This window comes from Choloepus didactylus, chromosome 9 (genome assembly GCF_015220235.1).
Source record: "Choloepus didactylus isolate mChoDid1 chromosome 9, mChoDid1.pri, whole genome shotgun sequence".
In the NCBI taxonomy this organism is placed as follows: Eukaryota; Metazoa; Chordata; class Mammalia; order Pilosa; family Megalonychidae; genus Choloepus; species Choloepus didactylus.
Genome location: NC_051315.1, coordinates 13102027 through 13123692, shown reverse-complemented (window position 1 = coordinate 13123692; position 21666 = coordinate 13102027). Strand labels below are relative to the sequence as shown.

Sequence of the window (21666 nt, the reverse complement as noted above, 5' to 3'; positions counted from 1 at the left end):
CTCTCTAGCCTCAGCAGCTGTCAGCAGGACATCTGGGCCTCCCCTTCCCCCAAACTGGCAGGCAGGAAAGCAGGTCGGCTTGAGGAAACACCTCCCGTCTGCCTTGCTGGGTGCCGGGCTGGGGATCACTCACTCTGGGCAATGGGAGGCCACATTAGTTAAGTCTTTTGCAGAGGCTTAAAACAGAAAAACTCAGTTCAAACTGGTTTACACAAATTAACAAGAATGCATTGGCTCAAGTAATGGAAAAGGCCAAGGACGCGAGCTTCAGGCAAGGCTGGATCCAGACCTAGGGGCTCGAATCAGGAAATTAGTTCTACCCTTCTCAGCTCAGATGTTCTCTGTGTTATCTCCATTCTTGGGCTCCCCCCTCAAGGCTCCAGAAGCCCCATACTTGCATCCTTCCAGCTCGGCAACCCATGAGGACAGAGGGCACTTCTAGCCCAATGGTTCCAGCCAAAGCTGCCGTCTTGGGCACATGTCTATGTCTGAACCAATCACAGGGGCCAGAAATATGGGAATGCTCTGATCCACTGAGACTGGGCCACATGTCCATCCCTAGAGCAGAAGACAGGGAAGTAGGTCCAATATGGACCTAGCCCAAGGCACACTGTGGACTCTGCTCTCCCCTCTTCAGGCAGAACCTTCACACGCGCATCCACACACATCCTGTATTTGCAGTGCCGCTTCCTGTATTTGCAATGCTTCTTCTCACAAACTCCTATTCATCCTGCAGGACCCAGCCCAAATGTACCTCTTCTGAGAAGCATTCCCTCACACTTTCAGGCAGACTCAGGGGATTACTCCTCTGCTGTAGCCCTCATCACACCAAGCTCCCTATCAGCTCCTGACAGCATGTGCTCAGGTCAGCTTTGTTAGGGGTGTCAACAAAGGTAAGAAGGAGCAACTGGTATAATCAGGCTCAGATGTACTCAGAGCTGGTCTGAAGGGAGAAGTCCAAGAGCAAGGACAGGGTCCAACTGGAACAGCTTGCAGAAGGGGCAGCTCTGCTGGTCGGTTGATTGTGACTGCTGAGCATGTGTGTGCACATGGGTGTGTGAGGCTTTGATAGTAGACTACGGCCACCTTTTCAAAGAAGCTCACACAGCTGGCTCCTCCTCCCATCCTCAAGGCCCAGGTGCCAGAATTCAAGGCCCCAATGGGTCATGGCTCAGGTCAGGGTTGGAGGCCTGCAGCACTTTGGGGTGGAGGTTGGAGGTTGGCCTGACACAGTGGCTCAGATTCCCCTAGCAGACCGCTTTCCTGTGAGGGCCCATAGAATGCCATCTGCCTGCCAGCACTGGCAGCACTGCACACACAAGCGTTGTCAGTTGGGTCCTGGGATGAGGCCAAGCATCCAAGAAAGAGAAGCTCTGGTCCCTGAGGACCAGCTGTGGAGGATGGCAGTGCCAGTACAATTGGGGGCTGCTGGGAAAACCCCTCATCCCCCAAATGCATTAATGATGCTTGAAATTCTGCCATTTGAGATTCATTCCTTTGGCTGTGTTTGGTCTGTCTAAATGATGATATCTTGGAGCGTCTGTATCCCTGGATCCTTATCAGTGATTCACAACATAGTGTGAGTGAAGTTCCGATTCCTTCCTGAGACTGGATTGGATTGTGTGTGGGAAAAGGGTGAGGATGAAGACAAAAAGGGGACTGAAGCAGCGTGGGGAGAAAGCTGTCCCCTCACTGTCCCTTCTGCCTCAGGTGCTGTCCTGGGCCACCCTCCCTGATCCTGCACCCAGCTCAGTTCCCTGTTCACAGAGAATGGACAGTCTTTAAGAGCTTCACTTCTTTGCCCAGGAACAGTCACAGGGACAGGAGGTTGTTCCCGCACCATCAGTCAGGTCTCTTGTTCTTAGTGGGCCCATCTCACCCCCGTCTCCACCTGAAGCTCTCTTTGAAGCGGGTGCTGGCCGCTAGGTGCTTCCAGCCCCATCACGAAAGGGAGCGGGTGTCACGTCCTCAGCAGCAGCTCCCGAACAGGTGGGCAGTCCCTGGGCTGGGGGCTGTCATCCCAGGGCCGACCCGAGGGGAACCCTGGCCTCGGGCACGGAAAAGTGAGACCCACCTCCCACCCCGGGTGCAGAGTCCCCGTGTGCAGAGTGTAAATGTCTGTGCAGGATTGTGCCTGACTGGAGCAAGGCTTTTCATGTTCACCCTGATGGATGTGCAGCTGAGCTTGGCTCACAGGGCTGCACCTGCTGGGAGCCCCTCGGCATCACCCCTGGGCCTGAGGGCCGAGAGAGGGGAGAGTGTGCCTCGGAGGAAAACGGAAGCACCCCATTTCTTTGGCAAAGGGGAGTGGCTGAGTTCCCTTCCCCCCAGGACCCCAGCCCCTGCTGTGGCAGCCCCAGATCGCGGTGAGTGTGTTGGCATGGCAACAGCAGATGCTCACCTGGACAGTGGGGCTTGGGCCACTGCAGGCAGCATGTTGCCTAAACGTGTTGCTTGAAGCCACCGTCGGGGCGACCCCAGCGCCAGGGAGGCAGTGTTCTTGGGTCTGGGGCCCAAGCAGGCCGCTGAGGGCCAGCGGCTTCAGTGACCACAGGCCACTGTCTCATAAGCCCTGGGAAGTGGCCCTGCCTGGAGTGGCTGGGGGCAGACGATGGGGTCTGAGGACAGGAGGTGCCTCAGCTCTTCTCCCAGCCAGCGGGACACCCTGCCTTCTCCTGAACTGTACTCAGCCTTCCAGAACCTTCCAAATCCGTTGTTCTCAGCATGCGAGCCCAGCAGGCCCTGCCCTGGTCAAGAGGTGGAAGCAGTCTGGTTGCATCCTTCAGCCCCTCATACTTACTGCCATTCCCCCGAGCTGAGCTGGCTCCCAGGCAACCTGTGAATGAGAACATCCTGGAAGTCCCCGTGCTGAGCTCGGTGCCTGGCTCACGGACGTGTGTCTGTCTGCTGATTCAGGACACGCTTCTGAGCCAGGCAGTGTGGAGAATACAGCAGCACTGCACTCAGGGTCTCCTCCCATGTGGAGCCAGCACCCCAGGCTAGGGGCTGGCCAGCCCTGCATGGCGGGGGTGGCAGAGAGAAGGAACGGGGAACTCAGATCAGGGAGCTCAGCCAGGGATGGGCTTTGGGAGGGGCATCACCAAGGAGGGCTTGTGGGGGAGACCTAGGGTGCCAGAGGCATTTGAGGCCAAGGATGGATGTGGGCGAATGGGCAGAAGCACAAGAGGGGCCCAGCTGGTTCAACATGCTCGCCCTGGGACTCCTGTCTGCAAAAGCCAGAAAATAGTGTAGCAAAATGCTTATGTGCAACATGGATGAACCTTGAGAACATCAGTCAGACACAAAAGGAGAGATATTGTATGTTAACCACTAATGTGAACTCCCTGAACAATGTAAAATAAGTGTCTTATAATGTAGAATACAGGGGACCTAGAGATAGAAGCTAGTGAAGGGGGGAGTGATAACCTAATATGTACAGACAAGATAATGAGGGTGAACTTAATGGTATGGGAATGTCAGGTGTGACTATGTTCGTTAATGGGATTATAAGCATCAGTGATGCATTGAAGGTGAACAGGTTCGAAAGTGGTTGTTTAAGACATGTAACCCACAGAGTAGCACCACAAACCTAAATAAGTATTAGCATGATATACTTTGAAGGTATGACACTGGTACAAAGGGTTGACAACAGAGTGGTATATGGAAAAACTACCTATCACATTTTATAGACTTTATTTAATAGCTATAGCTTACCAACACTACACTAATACTATAAATGAATAATTAACAGCTGATAAGAGCTCTGGGATGTTTTGTGTTATGATGATTGTTTAAAATTGAGAGTGATGATGATTGCACAACTAAGTGAACATAATGTGAGAAACTGACTGTTTATATGGGGACAGAATATACCCTATGTGAAATTAGGAACCCCATGCTTAATAAATGAGACCCTCGAAGTGGGAGGGTGGGTCCTTACACACAGATGTGGGTGGAGGCATCTCCAAGTGGGAGGGTTGTGAATCCCAGATGTGAAGACATCTGGATGTCACCTGTTTGGGTCCTGCTTTTTATCGTGTTGTAAGCACAGATTTCATGCACTATTGAATATAATTAACAGCTGTCTCTGGTTTGCTTCAGCCAATGGACGAATCACAAATCGTTCTCTCTTAAGTAACCAGTTCTAACAATGTCTTCTCACGCATGATTCATAAATCAGATGTGAATATTTTTTTTCCTTAATAAATTTTATGTTTTTGGAAAAGTTTTAAGTTTACAGAAAAATTGAGTCAAAAATACAGAGAATTCCTATATCACCCGCTACCAACCCCCACTTCCACTAATGCTAACATCTTGCATGAGTGTGGTTCTTTTGTTAACCATTGAGGAATCAATATACATTATTAACTAAATAGTAGTTTGCATTAGGGTTCACTCTTTTTTATTCCCTCCAAAATATTTTGTTTTCATTACAGGAGAACATGCATTTCACATTGTTAGAGGATTTTCTAATGTGTGGGTGTGTGGTAAAATATATACGACTTAAAATTTACTTTTGAAGTATACAGTTCAGTGGCCTTAAGTACATTCATGCTGTTGTGTAACCATCACCACTCTTTCCAGAACCTTTTCATCATCCCAATCTCCCCCTCCCCCCAGCCCCTGGTGACCTCTGTTCTACCTTCTGTCTCTATCAATTTACCTATTTTGGATAACTCACATAACTAGAATCATACAATATCTGTCCTTTTGTATCTGGTTTATTTTGCTTAGCATAAATTTTTCAAGGTGCATCCATCTTATAGCCTGTCTCAGGGCATGATTCCTTTTCACGGCTGCATAATATTCCACTGTGTTTATAGACCATGTTCTGTTTATCCATTCATCTGTTGATGACCCTTGGGTTGCTTACACCTTTGGGCTATTGTGAATAATGCTGCTATGAACATTGGTGTATAACTACCTGTTTGAGTCTCTGCTTTCAATTCTTTTGGGTATATTCCTAGAAATAGAATGGCTGCATCATATGGTAATTCTATGTTTAACTTATTGGGGAACCGCCAAACTGTTTTCCACAGTGTCTGTGCCATTTTACATTCCCACCAGCAATGCATGAGAGTTCCAGTTTCTCCACATCCTTGCTAACAAGTGTAATTATCTTTTGTCTTGATTGTAGCCATTCTACTATGTGTGAAGTGGTATCTAATTATGGTTTTGATTTGCATTTCCCTAATGACTAATGTTAGCATCTTTTCATGGGTTTATTGGCCATTTGTATATCTTGTTTTGGAGATATGTCTGTTCAACTCTTTTGCCCATTTTTGAATTGGGTTGTTTTGTTGTTGAATTGTTGGAGTTATTTATATATTCTGGATATTAATCTCTTATCAGATATATGATTTGCAAATGTTTCCTTTCATTTTGCAAGTTGTCTTTTCACTCTTTTGATAGTATTCTTTGAGGCACAAAATTTTTTAATTTTATTGAAGTCTAATTTATCTATGTTTTCTTTTGTTGCCTGTGCTTTGGGTGTGCTTACTAAAGAAATACTTAAGAAACAAAAAAATCAAAGGCCATGAATATTTTCCCATAATGCTTTCTTTTAAGGGAGTTATAGTTTAACTCTTAAATTTAGGTCTTTGATCCATTTGGAGTTAATTTTTGTATATGTGTATACATATACATATGTGTATAATTTTTGTATATGCAGTTTTCCCAGCAGCATCTGTTGAAAAGTCTGTCCTTTGCCCACTGAATCGTCTTGGCACCCTTGTCAAAAATCAACTAACCATATATTTGAGAGTTTGTCTATTCCATTGGTCTATTTGTCTGTTCTTGTGCCAATATCATAGTTTTGATTACTGTAGTTAAGTAGTAACTTTTGAAATTTTCAAACTTTGTTCTTTTTCAAGATGGTTTGGATTATGTGGGGTCCCTTGAAATTCCAGATGAATTTCAAGATGGGTTTTTTCTTTTCTGCAAAAAAAGTCACTGGGATTTTTATAGGGATCGATTTGCATCTGTAGATCACTATGGTAGTATTGTTATCTTAACAATATTATGTTCTAACCCATGAACATGGATGTCTTTCCATTTATTTAGGTCTTCAATTTCTTTCAGCAATGTTTTGTAGTTTTCTGTGTACAAGTGTTGCACCTCCTTGGATAAATTTAATCCTAGATATTTTATTCTTTTTAGTGCTATTGTAAATGGGATTGCTTCCTTAATTTCCTTTGCAGAATGTTCACTGCTGGTGTATAGAAATACAACTAATTTTTGAGTGTCAATTTATTATCTTGCAGCTGTGCTTAATTAATTTATCAGCTCCAGCAGGTGTGGGGGTTTTTTTTGTTTTTTTTGTTTTTTTGTTTTTGGTGTGGATTCTTTAGAATTTTCTTAATTTAAGCTCATGTCATGTGCGAACAGACACAACTTTTCTTCTTCCTTTCCAATCCAAATGCCCTGTATTTCTTTTTCTTGCCTATTGTTCAAGGTCCACTCTTTGTGTTGTACAGTTCTATGGGTTTTGACAAGTGCATAATGTTGCATATCCACCATAGAAGTATAACACAGAATGGTTTCGCCTCTCTAAAAAAGCCCTGGGTTCCACCTGTCCATCTCGCTCTCCCCTCACTCCAAACCCCTGACAACCCCTGATCTTTTACCATCTTTTGATTATTTCCTTTTCCAGAATGCCATATAGTTGATTCACACAGTAAGCCACCTTTCACACTGGCTCCTGTGACTTAGCAATATGCACTGAGGTTTCTTCCATGTCATTTTGTGGCTTGATAGCTTATTTCTTTTACCACCGAATAATAAATATCCCATTGTGTGGATGTAACGCCATTTGTTTTTCCATTCACCTATTGAAGGACATCTTGGTTGTTTCCAGTTTTGGGCAATTTTGAACAAAGCAAAGATTTTTGATGTATGATTAACCGTTCAAGGGCTCCCAGACACTTCGGGGTTTTGCCCTCACCATGTGGTACTGATGATGGAGTAACAGCTATCCTGTATTGACGGCCTGCTTATCTCAACACATACTCTTTGCACTATTTCAGATCGTGGAGAGGTCCTGACTTCTGAAAAATTGAAAATTAGATCTTGGTAAATGTGGTTCCTGGTGACTTAGTTGTGATTTCACAGCTACCTCTCCTCAGTGTCTGGTGAGTTTGGGGAGTAGATGACTTGAAGCACCCCAGTTACAGCTGCTTCACGGACCGAGGTCAGCAGCATCTGGGGTCATGGCCCTGTCATTGCATTGGGTGTGGCCTCTACATCCTTGGGCAGGCCAGGGACCAGGTGGACGGTCACCACCATGCCATCCCAGGCCAGAGGCACCAAGCCAGGTGCACTAGTGGGCATCCAAGAAGGACGGCTTGATCAGCGTTAGGAGGAGTTCCACGTAAGGAAAGCTCGATGATGCTTCAAAATTTTAGTTACAGCTCACCATCTCAAAAATGGTCTTGTATTTTTATTTTATCTCATCCCGTGGTTGAGTGCTTCACCCTTCAACTGTCCAACTGAAGCCCAAAATTCCCCACTTTCACAGCGTCTCCTGGTTTCTCCGTACTTTTCTCGGTTCCTCTAGGAATTCAGGCTCTTTGCCTCTCAACACCGTGTTGGTATTTTCATGTTCTGTTTTTCATACAGAAGTCATTCATTTGTTCATTTGACCAATACTTATTGAGTCCTTTCTGTGTGCCCAGCCCCGAGCAGGCGCTGGGGAAGCAGGAAGTCCACAGAGACCTGTATGAGGCCTGCTAAGCTCATGGCCAAGTACTCTGGTTTGCTAATGCTGCCCTTTTGCAAAACACCAGAAATGGATTGGCTTTTATAAAGGGGGTTTATTTGGTTACACAGTTACAGTCTTAAGGCCATAAAGTGTCCAAGGTAAGGCATCAACAATAGGGTACCTTCACCGAAGGAAGGCCAATCGATGGTGTCTGTTGGCTGGGAAGGCACTTCTGCTTGCTCCCAGGTTGTGTTTCAAAATGGCGTTCTCCGAAATGTCAGTGTCAGCTTCCAACAGCCATCTTCAAAATGTGTCTCTCAGCTGCAGCTAGCAGTGAGCTCCTTCTGTCTGAGCTTTTATAGAGCTCCAGTGAACTAATCAAGATCCATGCTGCATGGGCGGAGCCACATTTCCATGGAAACATTCAATTAGAGGTCACACCTAACCAAAGGTGTCACTCAAAGTTGGGTGGGTCACATCTCCATGGAAACAACCTAATCCCAATATCCCACGAGATTGGATTAAAAGATCATACCTTTTTCTGGGGAGCATAATACATCCAATCTGGCACACCCAGCAAACCTGATCATCTGTGTGAAGAATCTCATCACCAAAGGGGGCTGGTGGGGGACAGGTGGGGCGCTGCACCACCATGCAGGAGCTCTAAATACGCCTTCCTCGGTGGATGGTGTGCTCAGATCCTCTGACCGAGGGATGCCGGAATATAAAATAAAAATGCATAGGTTGTTCTGGAAAGTCTTCGGATGAGAGTGAAGAACTGCCCATGTCGGTTTGGGGCTCTTGGTGGAGTTCCTGGGGTCTCCTCCAAGCAGGCAGTTTCTGCCTGTTGAGAACGCCTCCCCCTGTCCCTGCAGGCCTCCCACCCTCAGCGGCAGCCCCGTCATCTCCGACATCTCCTTGATTCGCCTTTCCCCGCACCCTGCTGGCCCTGGGGAGTCCCCCTTCAATGCCCCCCACCCCTACGTGAGCCCCCACATGGAGCACTACCTCCGATCTATGCACGGCAGCCCCACGCTCTCCATGATCTCCGCAGCCCGGGGCCTCAGCCCAGCCGACGGTGAGTAGGGGTTGGGCACAGGGGAGTGGGGGGCATGTGGACAGAGCATGGGGGGCATGGGGTTGGGCAATGCCTCTGGCTCTCAGTCCCCCGGCTGGGTTTCCTTCCCACTCCCCACTGTAGGGTGGGCTTTTTAGTAAATAAACAGTGAGAGCTGAGAGAAGCTGGGGTCTCGGTTTTTGCACTCATTCAAAATGTGTTGGTGAGCACCGTTTTGCGTTAAAACCTCATATAGTTTACCCCAATAATAATAGCAAGCTTCTACCTATTTACTCTGGTAGGTCCTATCTCAGGAGAGAAATTTTGGTTGCAATAAGCTAAAGTCTACAGAAGCTGGTGTTAAGTAAAGGGGGTGTTGTCTAGGGGCATCTCATGGACCCCCGAAGCAGAAGGCAGGTAGTGCAGGCCTCGTGGTGGAGGGGAGTTTGTTAGCCATGAGGTCCAGCTCTTTTCCTCTCTTTCTCTCTGGGCCGTGCGGAGTCCGTGCTGGCTTCTGCTGCGTGCCTGCTTTATGCTTCTCCTGCAGGTCCACACAGGGGCCACAAAACAGCAGCACCCTGGGACTCTGGGCATGAGTGCTGGTGGCTTTGGTCTCTCCATTCTGGTGCTAGAGAGAGAGAATTAATTGGCCTGACTCTTGGGATCAGTTCTAACTTGAGCCAGGGCAGGGCAATGTTACATGGTACAAATATGGCTTCCACATTTAAATTGTGTACTGCTCGCCCCCAGCCCACCCCACCAGCACACACACACACACACACACACACACAATACACATTCACACTGGAGAGCGGTCAGCACATCAAGGCACCTGCCCAGCCCATGATGCTTCGTGGGAAGGCAGCCCTGTTATGGGGTGAATTGTGTCCCCCAAATAGATACAGTCAAATCCTAACCCCAGTTCCCATGGATGTGATCCTCTTTGGAGACTGGATCTCTGAAGCTGTGATTAGTTGAGACGAAGCCAGACTGGATGAAGGTGGGTCCTGGACCAATATAATTTAGTGTCCTCATAAGGAGAGGAAATCAGACACAGACAGACAGAAAGAGAAGACAGCCACGTGACAGAAGCCGAGATGAAGTCTGCTGCCACAAGCCAAAGAATGCCATGGATGGCCAAGAAGCCACCACTGGAACCCTACAGACGTCAGAGAGAACACGGCCCTGCCGATGGTGTGATTTCGGACCTTTGGCCTCCAGTGCTGTGCGACAATGAATTGCAGGTGTTTGGAGTCGTCCAGTTTGTGGTTCTTCATTGCGGGAGCCCCAAGATGCTAAGACAGCCTGTACCCCCAGCATCAAAAGGTGCTCTCTGCTGCCCCATGCCGCTCTGCAATGTGCTTGAAAGCACATCCTTGAAAGCAACCAAGCTGCATCTTCCCCAAATAAGCCTGGCGAAAACCTTCTCTTGCAACCCAGAGTGGGCTCCAGGCTTGAGGACAACGACGAGGTATCGTCGAGGGGCCCCATGGGGCAGGAGGCCCCCTCTTGGTGAGCTGCATTTCCACCCCAGGGGATGGTCCCCTTCAGGGCTGGTGTGTCCCCTCCTGGCCCACAGGTGTGACTGTGAGCTGCAGCAGAGGCCTGACCGAGGCAAGGCCGGGCTGGAGCTGCACAGGGAAAAGGCCAAGTCCACCCTCGACACGTGCAGGGAGTCGCCCTCAAGCGTCGAGCTCATTTTCCTGGCTGTGAGGTTTGCACTTAGCTCGGTCCTCACTAAGGAGAAACCACACAAAGTGAACAGCTACCGCCAAGGGCCCTAAAAAGGGCAGACCAGAAGGCGGCAGCATTCTGAGATGACCCTGTGGCCATCTGAGTGGCCTCGACAGAGCCGTGGTGAGCGACAAAGGGTGGTGTAGCCTCAGCACTGAGTGCCAAGCTGGCTGAGGGTTACCATCTTGTGGAAAATGGCCAAGACTTCTCCATGCCTCTTGTGATGACCTGGTCAGCAGTGGGCTTACCTGAAGCAGGAGAGAGATGCGGGTTAGACTCAAAATGTCCCCTGGCCCTGAAGTTTACACATGGTGTAGTGGGCTCGGTGCAGCCCCCAAAAAGAGATGACCACGTTCATTCTAACCCCCGGAACCTGGGGCGCGACCTGTTTTGGAAACAGGATCCTTGCAGGTGTAAGTAGTTAAGGATCTTGGGATGAGATCACCTTGGATTATCTGGGTGGACCCTAAAGCCGATGAAAAGACACCAAGAGGAGAAGAGGGAGGAGGAGGAGGCAAGTGATGATGGAGGCAGAGACTGGAGCAAGGCAGCCACAAGCCAAGGATGCTGGCCACCACCGGAAGCCGGAAGAGGCAGGGAACCGATTCTCTCTACAGCCTCTGGAGGGAGCTGACCTCTGGAGGGAGTAGTTTATCACAGCACCCGCAGGAGTCTACTGCAAAAGGTCACAGGGATACAGTGGATTGTGTACCATGGATGATTGTTGGTGTGTGAATGTATTTCAGTAAAACTGAATTTAATTTAAAAAAAAAAAAGGTCACAGGGTTATCCTTTTTAGGTTTTAATGCATTGGAATAGCTAGAAGTAAATACCTGAAACTATCAAATTCCAATCCAGTAGCTTTGACTCTTGAAGACGATTGTAGAACAATGTAGCTTACAAAGGGTGACAGTGTGATTGTGAAAGCCTTGTGGATTGCACTCCCTTTATCCAGTGTATGGATGGATGAGAAGAAAAATGGGGACAAAAACTAAATGAAAAATAGGGTGTGGGGGGGGTGATTTGGGTGTTCTTTTTTACTTTTATTTTTTCTTCTTCTTTTTTTTTACTTTTTCTGATAAAAGGAAAATGTTCAAAATTTAGATTGGGGTGATAAATGCACAACTATATATGATGGTACTGTGAACAAATTGTACACCCCAGATGATTGTATGATATGTGAATATATCTCAATAAAATTGAATTTAAAAAAAAAATGGTCACAGAACTGGCTGCGCTCCTGGGTCCCAGCCGCAATGGGCTTACACAGTTCCAAACGGAAATAAAGGAACCGAGAACCTCCTGGAGATGTTTACGTCAGGACACTCCACACTCGGTCAATTTCCCTGTAGCCCTTCAGAAGCCAGGTGGGGAAACGGGGCTACCTATAAAGGACAGACATTCAATTTCATGGAGCACCAGTCTTGTGCCTGGTTTCCATATAAACATTGGTGCAGCTCAGTACAATCACACAGTATCATATAATGCTACCTAATGTATGATATCATATAATAATCACGCATCATCTATAATACCAACATCATCATATAATATCAGTAAATATTGATAAACACACTCACTTATCCATCCCGTGAGCTGGGTGGCAATGGGCTCAGCCCCCGGGGGGCCTTGGCTTGCTGACACGGCGCTGACTTCTGCAGGGGGTGGCCTTGCCGGCCCTGGGCCCAGCCGCCAGCTGGAAGCCACCTGTCTGTCTCCCACTCTGCTGCGATCCGGAGGGTTGCACCCAAGTTTCCGTGTGCCTACAGTGTGCCAGGCCCTCACACCCGTCCACACAAGGCCTGGGAAGTTCATCAGTGAACTGAGGCAGCATCCGTCAGACCACGCACCAGGGGCTCCAGGGAGGAGGTGGGCCAGGCAGGGAGAGCGGAAGGGAGTGCATTTCAGGCAGGGAAATGTCCTCGCAAAGAACATGGGCAGGGCAGGTCAGCCTGGCTGAATAAGAGGGGACAGCGAGAAGGATGGCAGCTTCCGTTCTCCACCGAGTGCACATGATTTCTCATCTCGTATTTGCCAAGACTCATGGCAGAGTGGTGGTACAGCACAGCGGTTAGGGACCCGGGCTCCAGATTCAAACCACAGAGCCCCTCTGAGCTCCAGCACCCCCTGGCTGGGGAACTTCATATGAGATAGTTCCATCACTCCTGGCTGGGGACTTTACACAAGATAGTTCCATCTGCAAGGGTCAGATTCCTCGTCTGCTGAATGAGGGTGCTGGTGAGGGTGGCTCCTGGCTCGTGGGTTGGTGATGATGCTCAAATTAGAGGAGGACTGTAACTCTCTCAGTCCTGGGCCTGTCCAGACCCAGCAAGCACCCAGGACGTTAGCTGTTACGATCACAGTTCACAGTCATTTGAGTGGTGGCTGCTCTTAGGCCCATTTCACAGATGGAAAACTGAGCCAGCTCAGAGAGGTGGCACAACTGCTAAAACCCAGGACTCTGCATGAGTAGGTTTGGCTTCCAGACTCTTCCCTGACACTGCCCTGCCCCTCAAGATAATCCCAGGCTGCAGGGACAGAGGCAGACAGCCCTGAGGTGCTGCAGACCCGGGGACAGGGAACGTAATGGATGTTGGCGGGCAGGGGGTCTTTATCTAGCTGGGCCCGGGCGAACTTCAGGCCTGGGGTCTCGCCTTGAAAGCTCGGGCTGTGGGGAGTCTCGAGGGGCCATGGATCCGGCCCTCCTGGAGCTCAGGCTTCTCTGGGGCCTGGAGCAGGAGGAAGGAGAGGCTGTTTCCAGATTTGAGGAAATGGAGAAATGTGGGGGCTGGGACCTGCTCTCCCTGGGGAGGGGGAACACACCCCTCCCATGCTGGCCGAGCAGGGCCAGCCCAGGGCAGGGGGACCCGGGCACCTGGGAAGTAGGGGGTGACAAGGGCACTGTCCCCTGACTGGAAAGAACGCAGCCAGTGCCAGGTTCCAATGGCTTCTTCCTGTCTCCCCTGCCCCAGTGGCCCACGAGCACCTTAAGGAGAGGGGACTGTTTGGCCTCCCGCCTCCAGGCACCAACCCCGGAGACTATTACCACCAGGTGGCTCTCATGGCGGGCCACCCCACGCCGTACGGGGACCTGCTGATGCAGAGTGGGGGTGCTGCCAGTGCACCCCACCTCCACGACTACCTCAACCCAGTGGACGGTGAGTGCTGGGCCGGGTGAGACTCCTGGGGGCGGAGAGGGCACCAGAGGGCAGGAGGGCTGGTGGCACCCCCTCCCCACCCCGGGACCGCCTGCTCCTTCTGGGGGTGCAGGGAACTAAGGAGAGGCCTGAGCTTTACCCCCGTCCCTACCCTGAGCCAGAAGGACTCGGCCAGAAGGATTGCAGGCAAGGCAGCTCCCACCGGAACAGAACCCGCTCGCCCCTGCCCTCGAGCGGCTGACAGTGCCATGGGTAGGGTAGCACCAGCATGACAACAAATCGATGAAATCACCATTGAATTATTAGGTGTTTTTTCTTATTGGCTCATAGGTGTTCCTTGGTAAAATGAGACCTTTGATTTTAATGTGGGTTAAAGATACTTTTTCCCAATTTGTCTTTTGTCCCTTGACTCTGCTTATAGTGTTTTTGTGCCTTGCAGACATTTAAAATTTTTACTTACTCAAAAAAAAAAAAACAAGAGGAATTCACATACCAAAATGGCAAGTTAAAAATGTAGCAGAGAAACAACAAGGAGAAAATGGGGGTAGGAAGCACGAGGGTGCAGTTGGGGTACAATTGAAAATGAGGAAGTCAGAGAAAGCCTCACTGGTAAGACGATATTTGGGCCAAGAACTGGAAGAGGTGAGCCAGGCCGAGACCAGGCAGGGAGAGTCGCAGAGGAAACAGCACGTGCAAAGGCCCTGAGGCAGCAGGGCGCCCAAGAGCCCAGGAAACCACCAGCAGCCAGTGTGGCTGGGGTGGAGTGAGGGGGGCAGGAGGAAGGCAGAGCTCAGGGTTGTGGCCGTGTCCTGCAGGGCTTCTCTGAGCAGAGGAGTGACGGAATCGGACTTATTCTTAGAAAGAACCCTGCTCTGGCTGCTGGGCTAAGATGAGACATGGAGCCCAGGTGGAAGCAGGGGTCTGTGGAGGTGGGGAGGAGTGGTCGGATTTCAGATGGATTTTGAAGGTAAAGCCCCAGATGGGATGTGGAGTTGGAAAGAGGGTGAGGCACTGAGGATGACTCTGGGGTTGTGGGCCGAAACAACTGCAGACGGAGTTTCCTGTAATGGAGACCGGGAGGGGGGCTGCAGAAGGGGCAGGCTGGGTAAGGGGGTCAGGCAGGATGGATTACGGTTTAGTTGCCCACCGGGCACCACAGGCTTCCCTCCCACCAAATTGCTTTTCACCACTGTTTTCACAAGGGCACCAGCGGCCCCCGCCTGGGAGCGCTGGGGTCAGCGTGCAGCCCATGCCTGGGGGGACAAGCAGGGGTCCAGATGCCCCCATCCCCTCAGTGAGTGCCACCCCACTGTCTGGCTAGAGCCCAGCTCAGGTACCCAGGCATGCTGCCTGTGCCAAGGAGCTGGCAAACACGCCCAGGGGCTGGGTGTCCACCCCAGCACATGCAGCACCTGTGGATTTGGTCTCCTCACACCCACCTGGTCAGCCTCCTCACTCCCTAAAGTGTGAGGGGGGAGTCTGGGTGCCCGGAGTGGGCTGGTGGGCCCTCAGGGATGGGCCTCGCCCCCGCCCAGTCCCCCAGTCCTCTGCTCCTGGGCTCCCTGCCCCCACCAGACCCTGCAGCTCCGCCTTGGCCACTTTGCTTCAGTGGAGCACAGCCCTAAGGCCTGCTGAGAGCCTGCCTCCTCCAGGAAGTCTCTCCGGATATCCCCTGGGATTACCCTCTTTCTGCTCCCTACTTGACTCCCAGCCTGCTCACCTCACACTAGGGAACCCCTCATGTGGCTCGCTGTCTTCCCCAAGCGTGGGTCTCGTTTCCCCAGACTCAAGTTTTGCTGGGAAGAAGCCTGAATCCCACTGCAGCCAGCTGTCTGGACAGCACCCCATGGAGTCCTAGCTGCACCCCCAGGATTTGGTCCCTGGGTCTGTCCCACCCTTGCTGCCTTCCCGGGATGGCGTTGGTCCAGGACTAAGACACGGTGTAGGGTGTTAGTCTGGTGGCAGGTGACCCTCTAAGCACACGCACTCACTGTGCTCTCTCGAGCTCTGGGTCTCGCAGCCTATCAGGTGCTCTCGTGGCCCCTGCAGGGTGCAGTGCAGGAGGGCTGTCGGCAGGTGGTGAGGCCGGGGCTCGGGGGTTCTAGGACCCGGGGCAGTTATGTGCTGTGCACATCACTTGCCAACTTTAGAGACCAAACCGCCACCGCAGTACAGAGCTTTTCCAGGCAGTGTGCACAGGTTGGTAAAATTGCATTCAAATGGCTGTCTGAGAGTGTCAGGCTTTTCCAAGCAGGGCCCACCCTCCAAGGACCCAAGGGTGACACTGGCCAGTTGGAAAGTGGGAGAGGCCGAGAGTGCTTGCCAAGGGAGTAGGGGAAGTCCGGGCAGGTAGGTACATCCTGAGGGCAGGAGAGGCCGAGCCAGCCGATCAGCAACCAGTAGCACCTGCTGTGTACATATGCATGAGGGAGAATGGGAGCTGACAAACCTCTCTGCTCTGTGCCAGGCGCTTTACGGCACCCTGCCATGCCATCCCCACAACAACCTTCCAAGGTTGGCATTATTACTTCTACTTTTAAGATGAGCAGACCGGGGTTCCCAACATTAAGCATCTTACCCCAGGCCACGTGTTGGGGTTCAAGCCCAGCTCCGTTTGTCACCAGCATCACCCGTGGGTCTCCCCTGCAGGCCTGCTGCCTCCACAGTACAGCGCAGCCTGATGAGCCAGGGGGCTGGGTTGGGAGCTGGCGCCTTGGTCCTTCAGGCTTGGGCAGGGCCAGATGGGCCTGAGGTGCTGGGGGCTCAGCCCAGAGAAGCAGGGCTGGAGCTGGGGGTGCAGGCAGGGCCGCGGGGAGAGAAGAGGTTCACAGGCAGCTGAGGAGGCAGGCAGGGCAGATGTGGGCTCCGTGCCTGGCCATGCTGTGTCCTTGGAGTTGATGGGGCACCAAATGGTGCTCCCCAGCCCTGTGTGCTCCCCACATGCTGCATACTCCCCAGTGCTGCGTGCTCCCTAGTCCTCCTGTGTGCTCCACCATGCCATGCCGTGTGTTCCCCAGTGCTGCATGCTCCCTAGCCCTGTGTGCTCCCTAGCCCTGTGTGCTCCCCTCATACTGCATGCTCCCCCATGCTGCGTGCTCCCTAGCCCTTCATGCTCCACCATGCCATGCCATGTGCTCCCCAGTGCTGCTTGCTCCCTAGCCCTGTGTGCTGAGTGGATTGAAGACCTGAATGAAATCCCATATGTGAACTCAGCTCAGTGCTTGGCACACAGTAGGCTGTCAATTAACACTAACTCCCTTTCCTTTCCACCAGTATCCTTTCCCTCTTTCAAACCTATCTCTACTGAGAGAATTTTCACTATCGATTGTCAGCACCACTGTCCACCCCACAGCTCAAGTACAATGCTGGCAAATTCTCCTGGACCCCAAATCCATTCGTCCCCCAGGCCTGCCAAGTCTGGTTCATCAACCCTCTCGACCATCCAGTTATTTGCAACCCTCCCACTCTGTCCTCCATGTCCCGCCCCAGCTCAAGCTCTCTCAGCCTCACTGCCACCTCTGCAATGTCATCTTTTATGCCCTCCGCCCTCTGCATTCAGCCCAGTGTGGCTCCCCATCGCCCTCAGGATACACCCACGTTTCGTAGCATGGTGCAAGAGGCCCTGCATGAGTTCATTGTGGCTTTTCTCACCAGCCTCATCTTTCCCCATCAGGACACTGCCCTTCAACCACACCTGGCTCCATCTGCAGGCTCCCAGACACCCTACTGCACACTCTCTGCACACAGGGCCTTTGCATAGTATGTTCTCTGCCAGGAATGCTGTTCCCTGCAGGCGTGCCTGGCTTATTCCTTCTGGCCTCCTAAGACTTGAATCAATGACCCTTCTTCCGAGACATCATTACAAGTCCAGCTCCCCAATCAGGAGGCATTAATTCCTCTCCTGGGGCCCCTACAGCCTCTGAGCTCCATGGCAGGCCCCAAGGGGCTCCAAGAGCACGTGGCTGGGAGCTCCTCCTTATATATGATGGATGGTGGGGCTTGCAGGACCCAGAAGCAGGCTGGCCTGGAGTAGCCCCCTGTGTTTGTGAGGTGAGTGAGTGAATGGCAGTTACGAAAGGACCTGGAATAGAAAGATGCAGACTCGCTAGGGAAGAAACAGTGCCGGGGAAAGCAGCTGTGGGCTTGCTTTGTTCTCCGGGGCCGCGGGGCATTTGGCACCATCTGGGGGGCTGAGCGGCTCCCTGAGAAATTGGGGGAGGCTGGAGGCAAGAGGAGGGTGAGATTGGTGGGGGTGTGTGCAGGGCATGCGGGGCTCCGGCTCCCGTCAGCTGTTGCTGATTAAGTCATCACCCCCTCCGGGAAGCCTTTCTCAGCCTGGGGGCAGGACTGGGGCAGGTTTCCTCTGTCTGCTTCCACGCTCCGGAATTGGATGGGCCTCAGGATGCAGGGAGACACGCCATCAGATTTCAGACTTGGCCTGCATGGGGATAGCTGTATCTCAGGCTGAGGCTCGGGGGTGGGGGTCCCTAACCCTGGTGGATTTCATGAACAGATTTCTTTTCTTTGCTCCCCATTGGTGGCAATCCCAGGGGATCAGAGCATCCAAGCAGCATCTCCTCTATTTGGCGTGTTTCTCAAACTGTTTAAACTAGAAGCAGGACATTTGCTTCAGCTTTTAAAAATAGTGTAGACATTTCCACTCAGCTCCCACACCTACGTGGATGGGTTACTCACGTGCATCTTTGAGACACTTGACATGATGTAGGTAAAAGAACACAGTGCTGTTATCCACAGCCCGGGCCCAGCTCTCCCAGTACTCACCAGTGAAGTGTAAGAGTAGATCTTTCCATCAGAAAACTTTGCAGGCCAGCAGGGGGTCTGGGGAGCACGGCTCAGAAAGACACCTCCCAAAGAAGGGTCTGGGGTTTCTCAGGGGACCATGTGCGTCCACACCAGGTTGCTGCCCATAAACTTGACTGTGGACATGTGAGCTCTTTGCAGGGCCAGGGGAGGGGGCTCTGGAGCTCACGGGTAGTTAGGGGGCCTGGGTCTTCCTTCTCCTTCTCTCTTTTTCTCTCTCACGCTCATTCATTCAGCTGATATTTATTGAGCACCCGCTATATGCCAGGCTCTGTCTGGGTGCTGGGGACTCAGCAGTGTGCAGACACCCAAGCCCTGCCCCCTCGGTGCCCATGCTCCAGTGGGGTGCTTCCCATAAGCTGCCTGGAGGGACCCCCATCCCCAACACCTTCGCCCTGCCTCCTTTCTCAGCACCTCCCCTTCCCATTCCTGAGCACTGGAGAAAAGTAGAGCAGTGGGGAAGAGAATGTTCTGGAAGTTTTGGATGTCAAGCTGAGAGGCAGAAATCGGGATCTGCCAGGCAGTGAGGAAACCTGGGCAGAGCAGAGCACCTGAGGGAACATCCACGTGAGTGTCCACATCCCACAGGGCTGCATCCCCAGCCCCACTCCTTTGCAAACCACATCGCAACAATTGCCTTAGCCAAGTAGAGCCTGCACAATTATTCATTTACTATCCTATTTTTACTAGGCTGCCTTTTTTTTTGAGGAAGAAGTCTCTAGCTCTGCCTCCGTCAAACCCAAAACATTAGGGAAAACGTGGCAGAGAGGCCTGAGGATTTGCTGAATTGCAGAACCCTCTGCCAAGGCCTGCCTCCCTCCCGGGGTGCTGTAGCCGGGATGTGGCAGGACACGGGGTATTCCTTATGGCCTGGTGCAGGCTCACCCTCACCTGGTGGTCCCCAAGGCCCTTCTCCTCATTTTCCTTGAGGAGCCCTGACTTATGGCAGGAAGAAAGAAGAGGAGTGATGATGAGTTGGAAGATAGCAGGTAATCAGCCAGGCAATCCGAAATCGTCATTTCCCGCTCTCTGGAGAGCGGGGGATTCACCGTTTGTCTGCAGGGCCCTAAAATGGAAGCTTCCTGCATTATGCTGTTGAGTGTCGGTGATTTAACAAGAGGTGGCCGCAGCCCCTGCCGCTCCCACTCCCACCGCACTGAGAAGATTGAAACGTTTCTGGGTGAAATGTTGTCTGTTTACTGCCCATATTTCCTCTGAGCCATATATTTTATTGTCATGTTGACGCTAATTTGACTCGGATGCCATCTCCGATGTCTGTTTTTTATGCTGCCTGCGGTTCCAGGGGATTTTTCAGGAACCAGTGTCATTGATCCCATCAAAAAAGAGGTAGGGAGGAGCCTGGCTAGGGGCGGCCGACAGGAGGGGAGACTGAGGCAGAGGAGATGGGTATGGGGGGGCGGCCGGGCTGAAGGGTTTATGGTCATTTGTGTAAACCTTCACAAAGCATCTCATGAGACGGGCGTTTTGAAGCTGAAACTGAGGACAGAGCCCTAAGTTTCTTTTTCTACATCATGTAACTAGGAAGTGGAGCTGGTTGGCTTCACCCCCAAGGCTCTTTGGGCTCCAAAGCTGGGCTCTTTCCACCGCCCCAGGAAGCCGCTGTGGAGGAGGCAGGGGGCTGTGGATAGCTGGGTGGGGGGTAGGTTTAGGCCTTCAAGCTGAGATTTCCTGAGGACATCCCCTCCGTCTGTCCAGAAAATATCTGGGAGAGGGAGCTGGAGCAGGCAGGGAAGGCTCCTTTAACCAGAGTGCTTGCCAGCTGGTGACACAGGGACGTGCCCGCTGTCCCCAGGGAAGGCGTGCCGGGCTCCCTCCACCCTCCCTGCTGTCCTTCAGCCCAGGACAGAACAGATGGCTGGCCTGACTCTTGGAGGGGTCCCAGCCTATAACAGCCCCGAGGTGGGTGCTGCTGGACCGGGTTCCAACGAGTAGCCTGCTCAGAGAGGTTTAGCAATCTGCCCAAAGCCATCCAGCTCAGAACAGAGGATCAGGGCCCAAGCCTGCATTGTCCCCTCTCGCCCTGGAGGAGGGCAGGGCTGAGTGCCCTCCTTGCTTTAGCCCCCACAGTGTCCCCAACCCTGCCCGAGGGTCTGATGAATGAATGAACAGAAGAAAGAACTAGTGGGTGAAGCAAGGCCCGGGTGCACGAGGTGAGCGGATGGGGCGGTGCTGGGCACCTGCCGGGGGCGAGGGTGGGTGCTGGCAGCAGCAGGCAGGTCCTGGAGGCCGATGGACATTGGAACAGACATAGCCACAGTGAACGGTCCCGGCGGCTCCACCAGACCCGGGTTGTAAATCACGGGAGAAGCCTTGGGAAATGAGTGCCAGGCTTTCCTTTCTATTTAGTAATTTATCAGGGAAAGAGGAGCATTAATAAACATATTTCCCTGGAGGTGTGGGGATAACAGAGATGAATATCACTGTCAGATTTGGCCTGTTTCCTCTCATTAGGGGCTCATGAGAGGCTGGGAATCCAAATAGGAACAGCAAAATCTTTAAAAAAAAAAAAATGTGTTACAAAAGTGTGTGGATTTCTGACTTTATAGGGTGCTGGGTCTTCTACCCCTTCCAGATCTCCCCAGTTGCCACCTCGGCTCCTGCGTAATTGGAGTTTTGAGGAGGCTTCTCTTTGGCATCTTGGGTTCCCTTCAAAGTGAAGACCATCAAGGAGTGAACTCAGTAAATAAGACGTGCAAGGCTCCGAGGGAGCCTAAACGAATGAACAGATGAATGAGTGACTGTTTAGTGGCGTGCTGCTGTGTGGCCCCAGCTATCCTTTCTCAACATACTGTCCTTGACCCCATCATCCACTCTGAGCTCACCCTGCCCACCTCCCCCACCCCCCACCCCACTCCAAGCAGTCGTGGCCCCTGAGGAAGGTGCACTGATGAGCAGGGTCAACTTGGAACGTCCCCTGGGTGTTGGGCAAGGGGAGCTGGGCTGCCTCCTTGTACACGCGGGGAAAGGGAGGCTCCGAGAGCTGGAGGGCTTGCTCCTGGGCAGCTGTCTGCTGGCCGCCACTTCCTATGTGTGTCTGGCTGTCTACTGGGGCCCCTCCTCGTGGCTGCTGCTCCTTCCCACCTGGGCACAGGCAGTGTGGACGGGTGGTGCAAGGGCCCTCCGCCTCCGAGCTTCCCAACCCAGTCCCACGCCTCCTTCTCACCCTCCCTGTGCCT

The 21666-nt window shown here is 51.9% G+C and overlaps 1 protein-coding gene across 1 annotated transcript in view; it reads left to right on the top strand.

The window, feature by feature from the left end:
• Positions 1-21666, top strand: part of GLI2 (GLI family zinc finger 2) — a 247706-nt gene that overhangs the window by 202284 nt on the left and 23756 nt on the right. Inside the window, 2 exon segments of the mRNA XM_037850244.1 lie at positions 8575-8777; positions 13463-13648. Of these exon segments, the coding sequence (XP_037706172.1) occupies positions 8575-8777; positions 13463-13648 (389 nt within the window).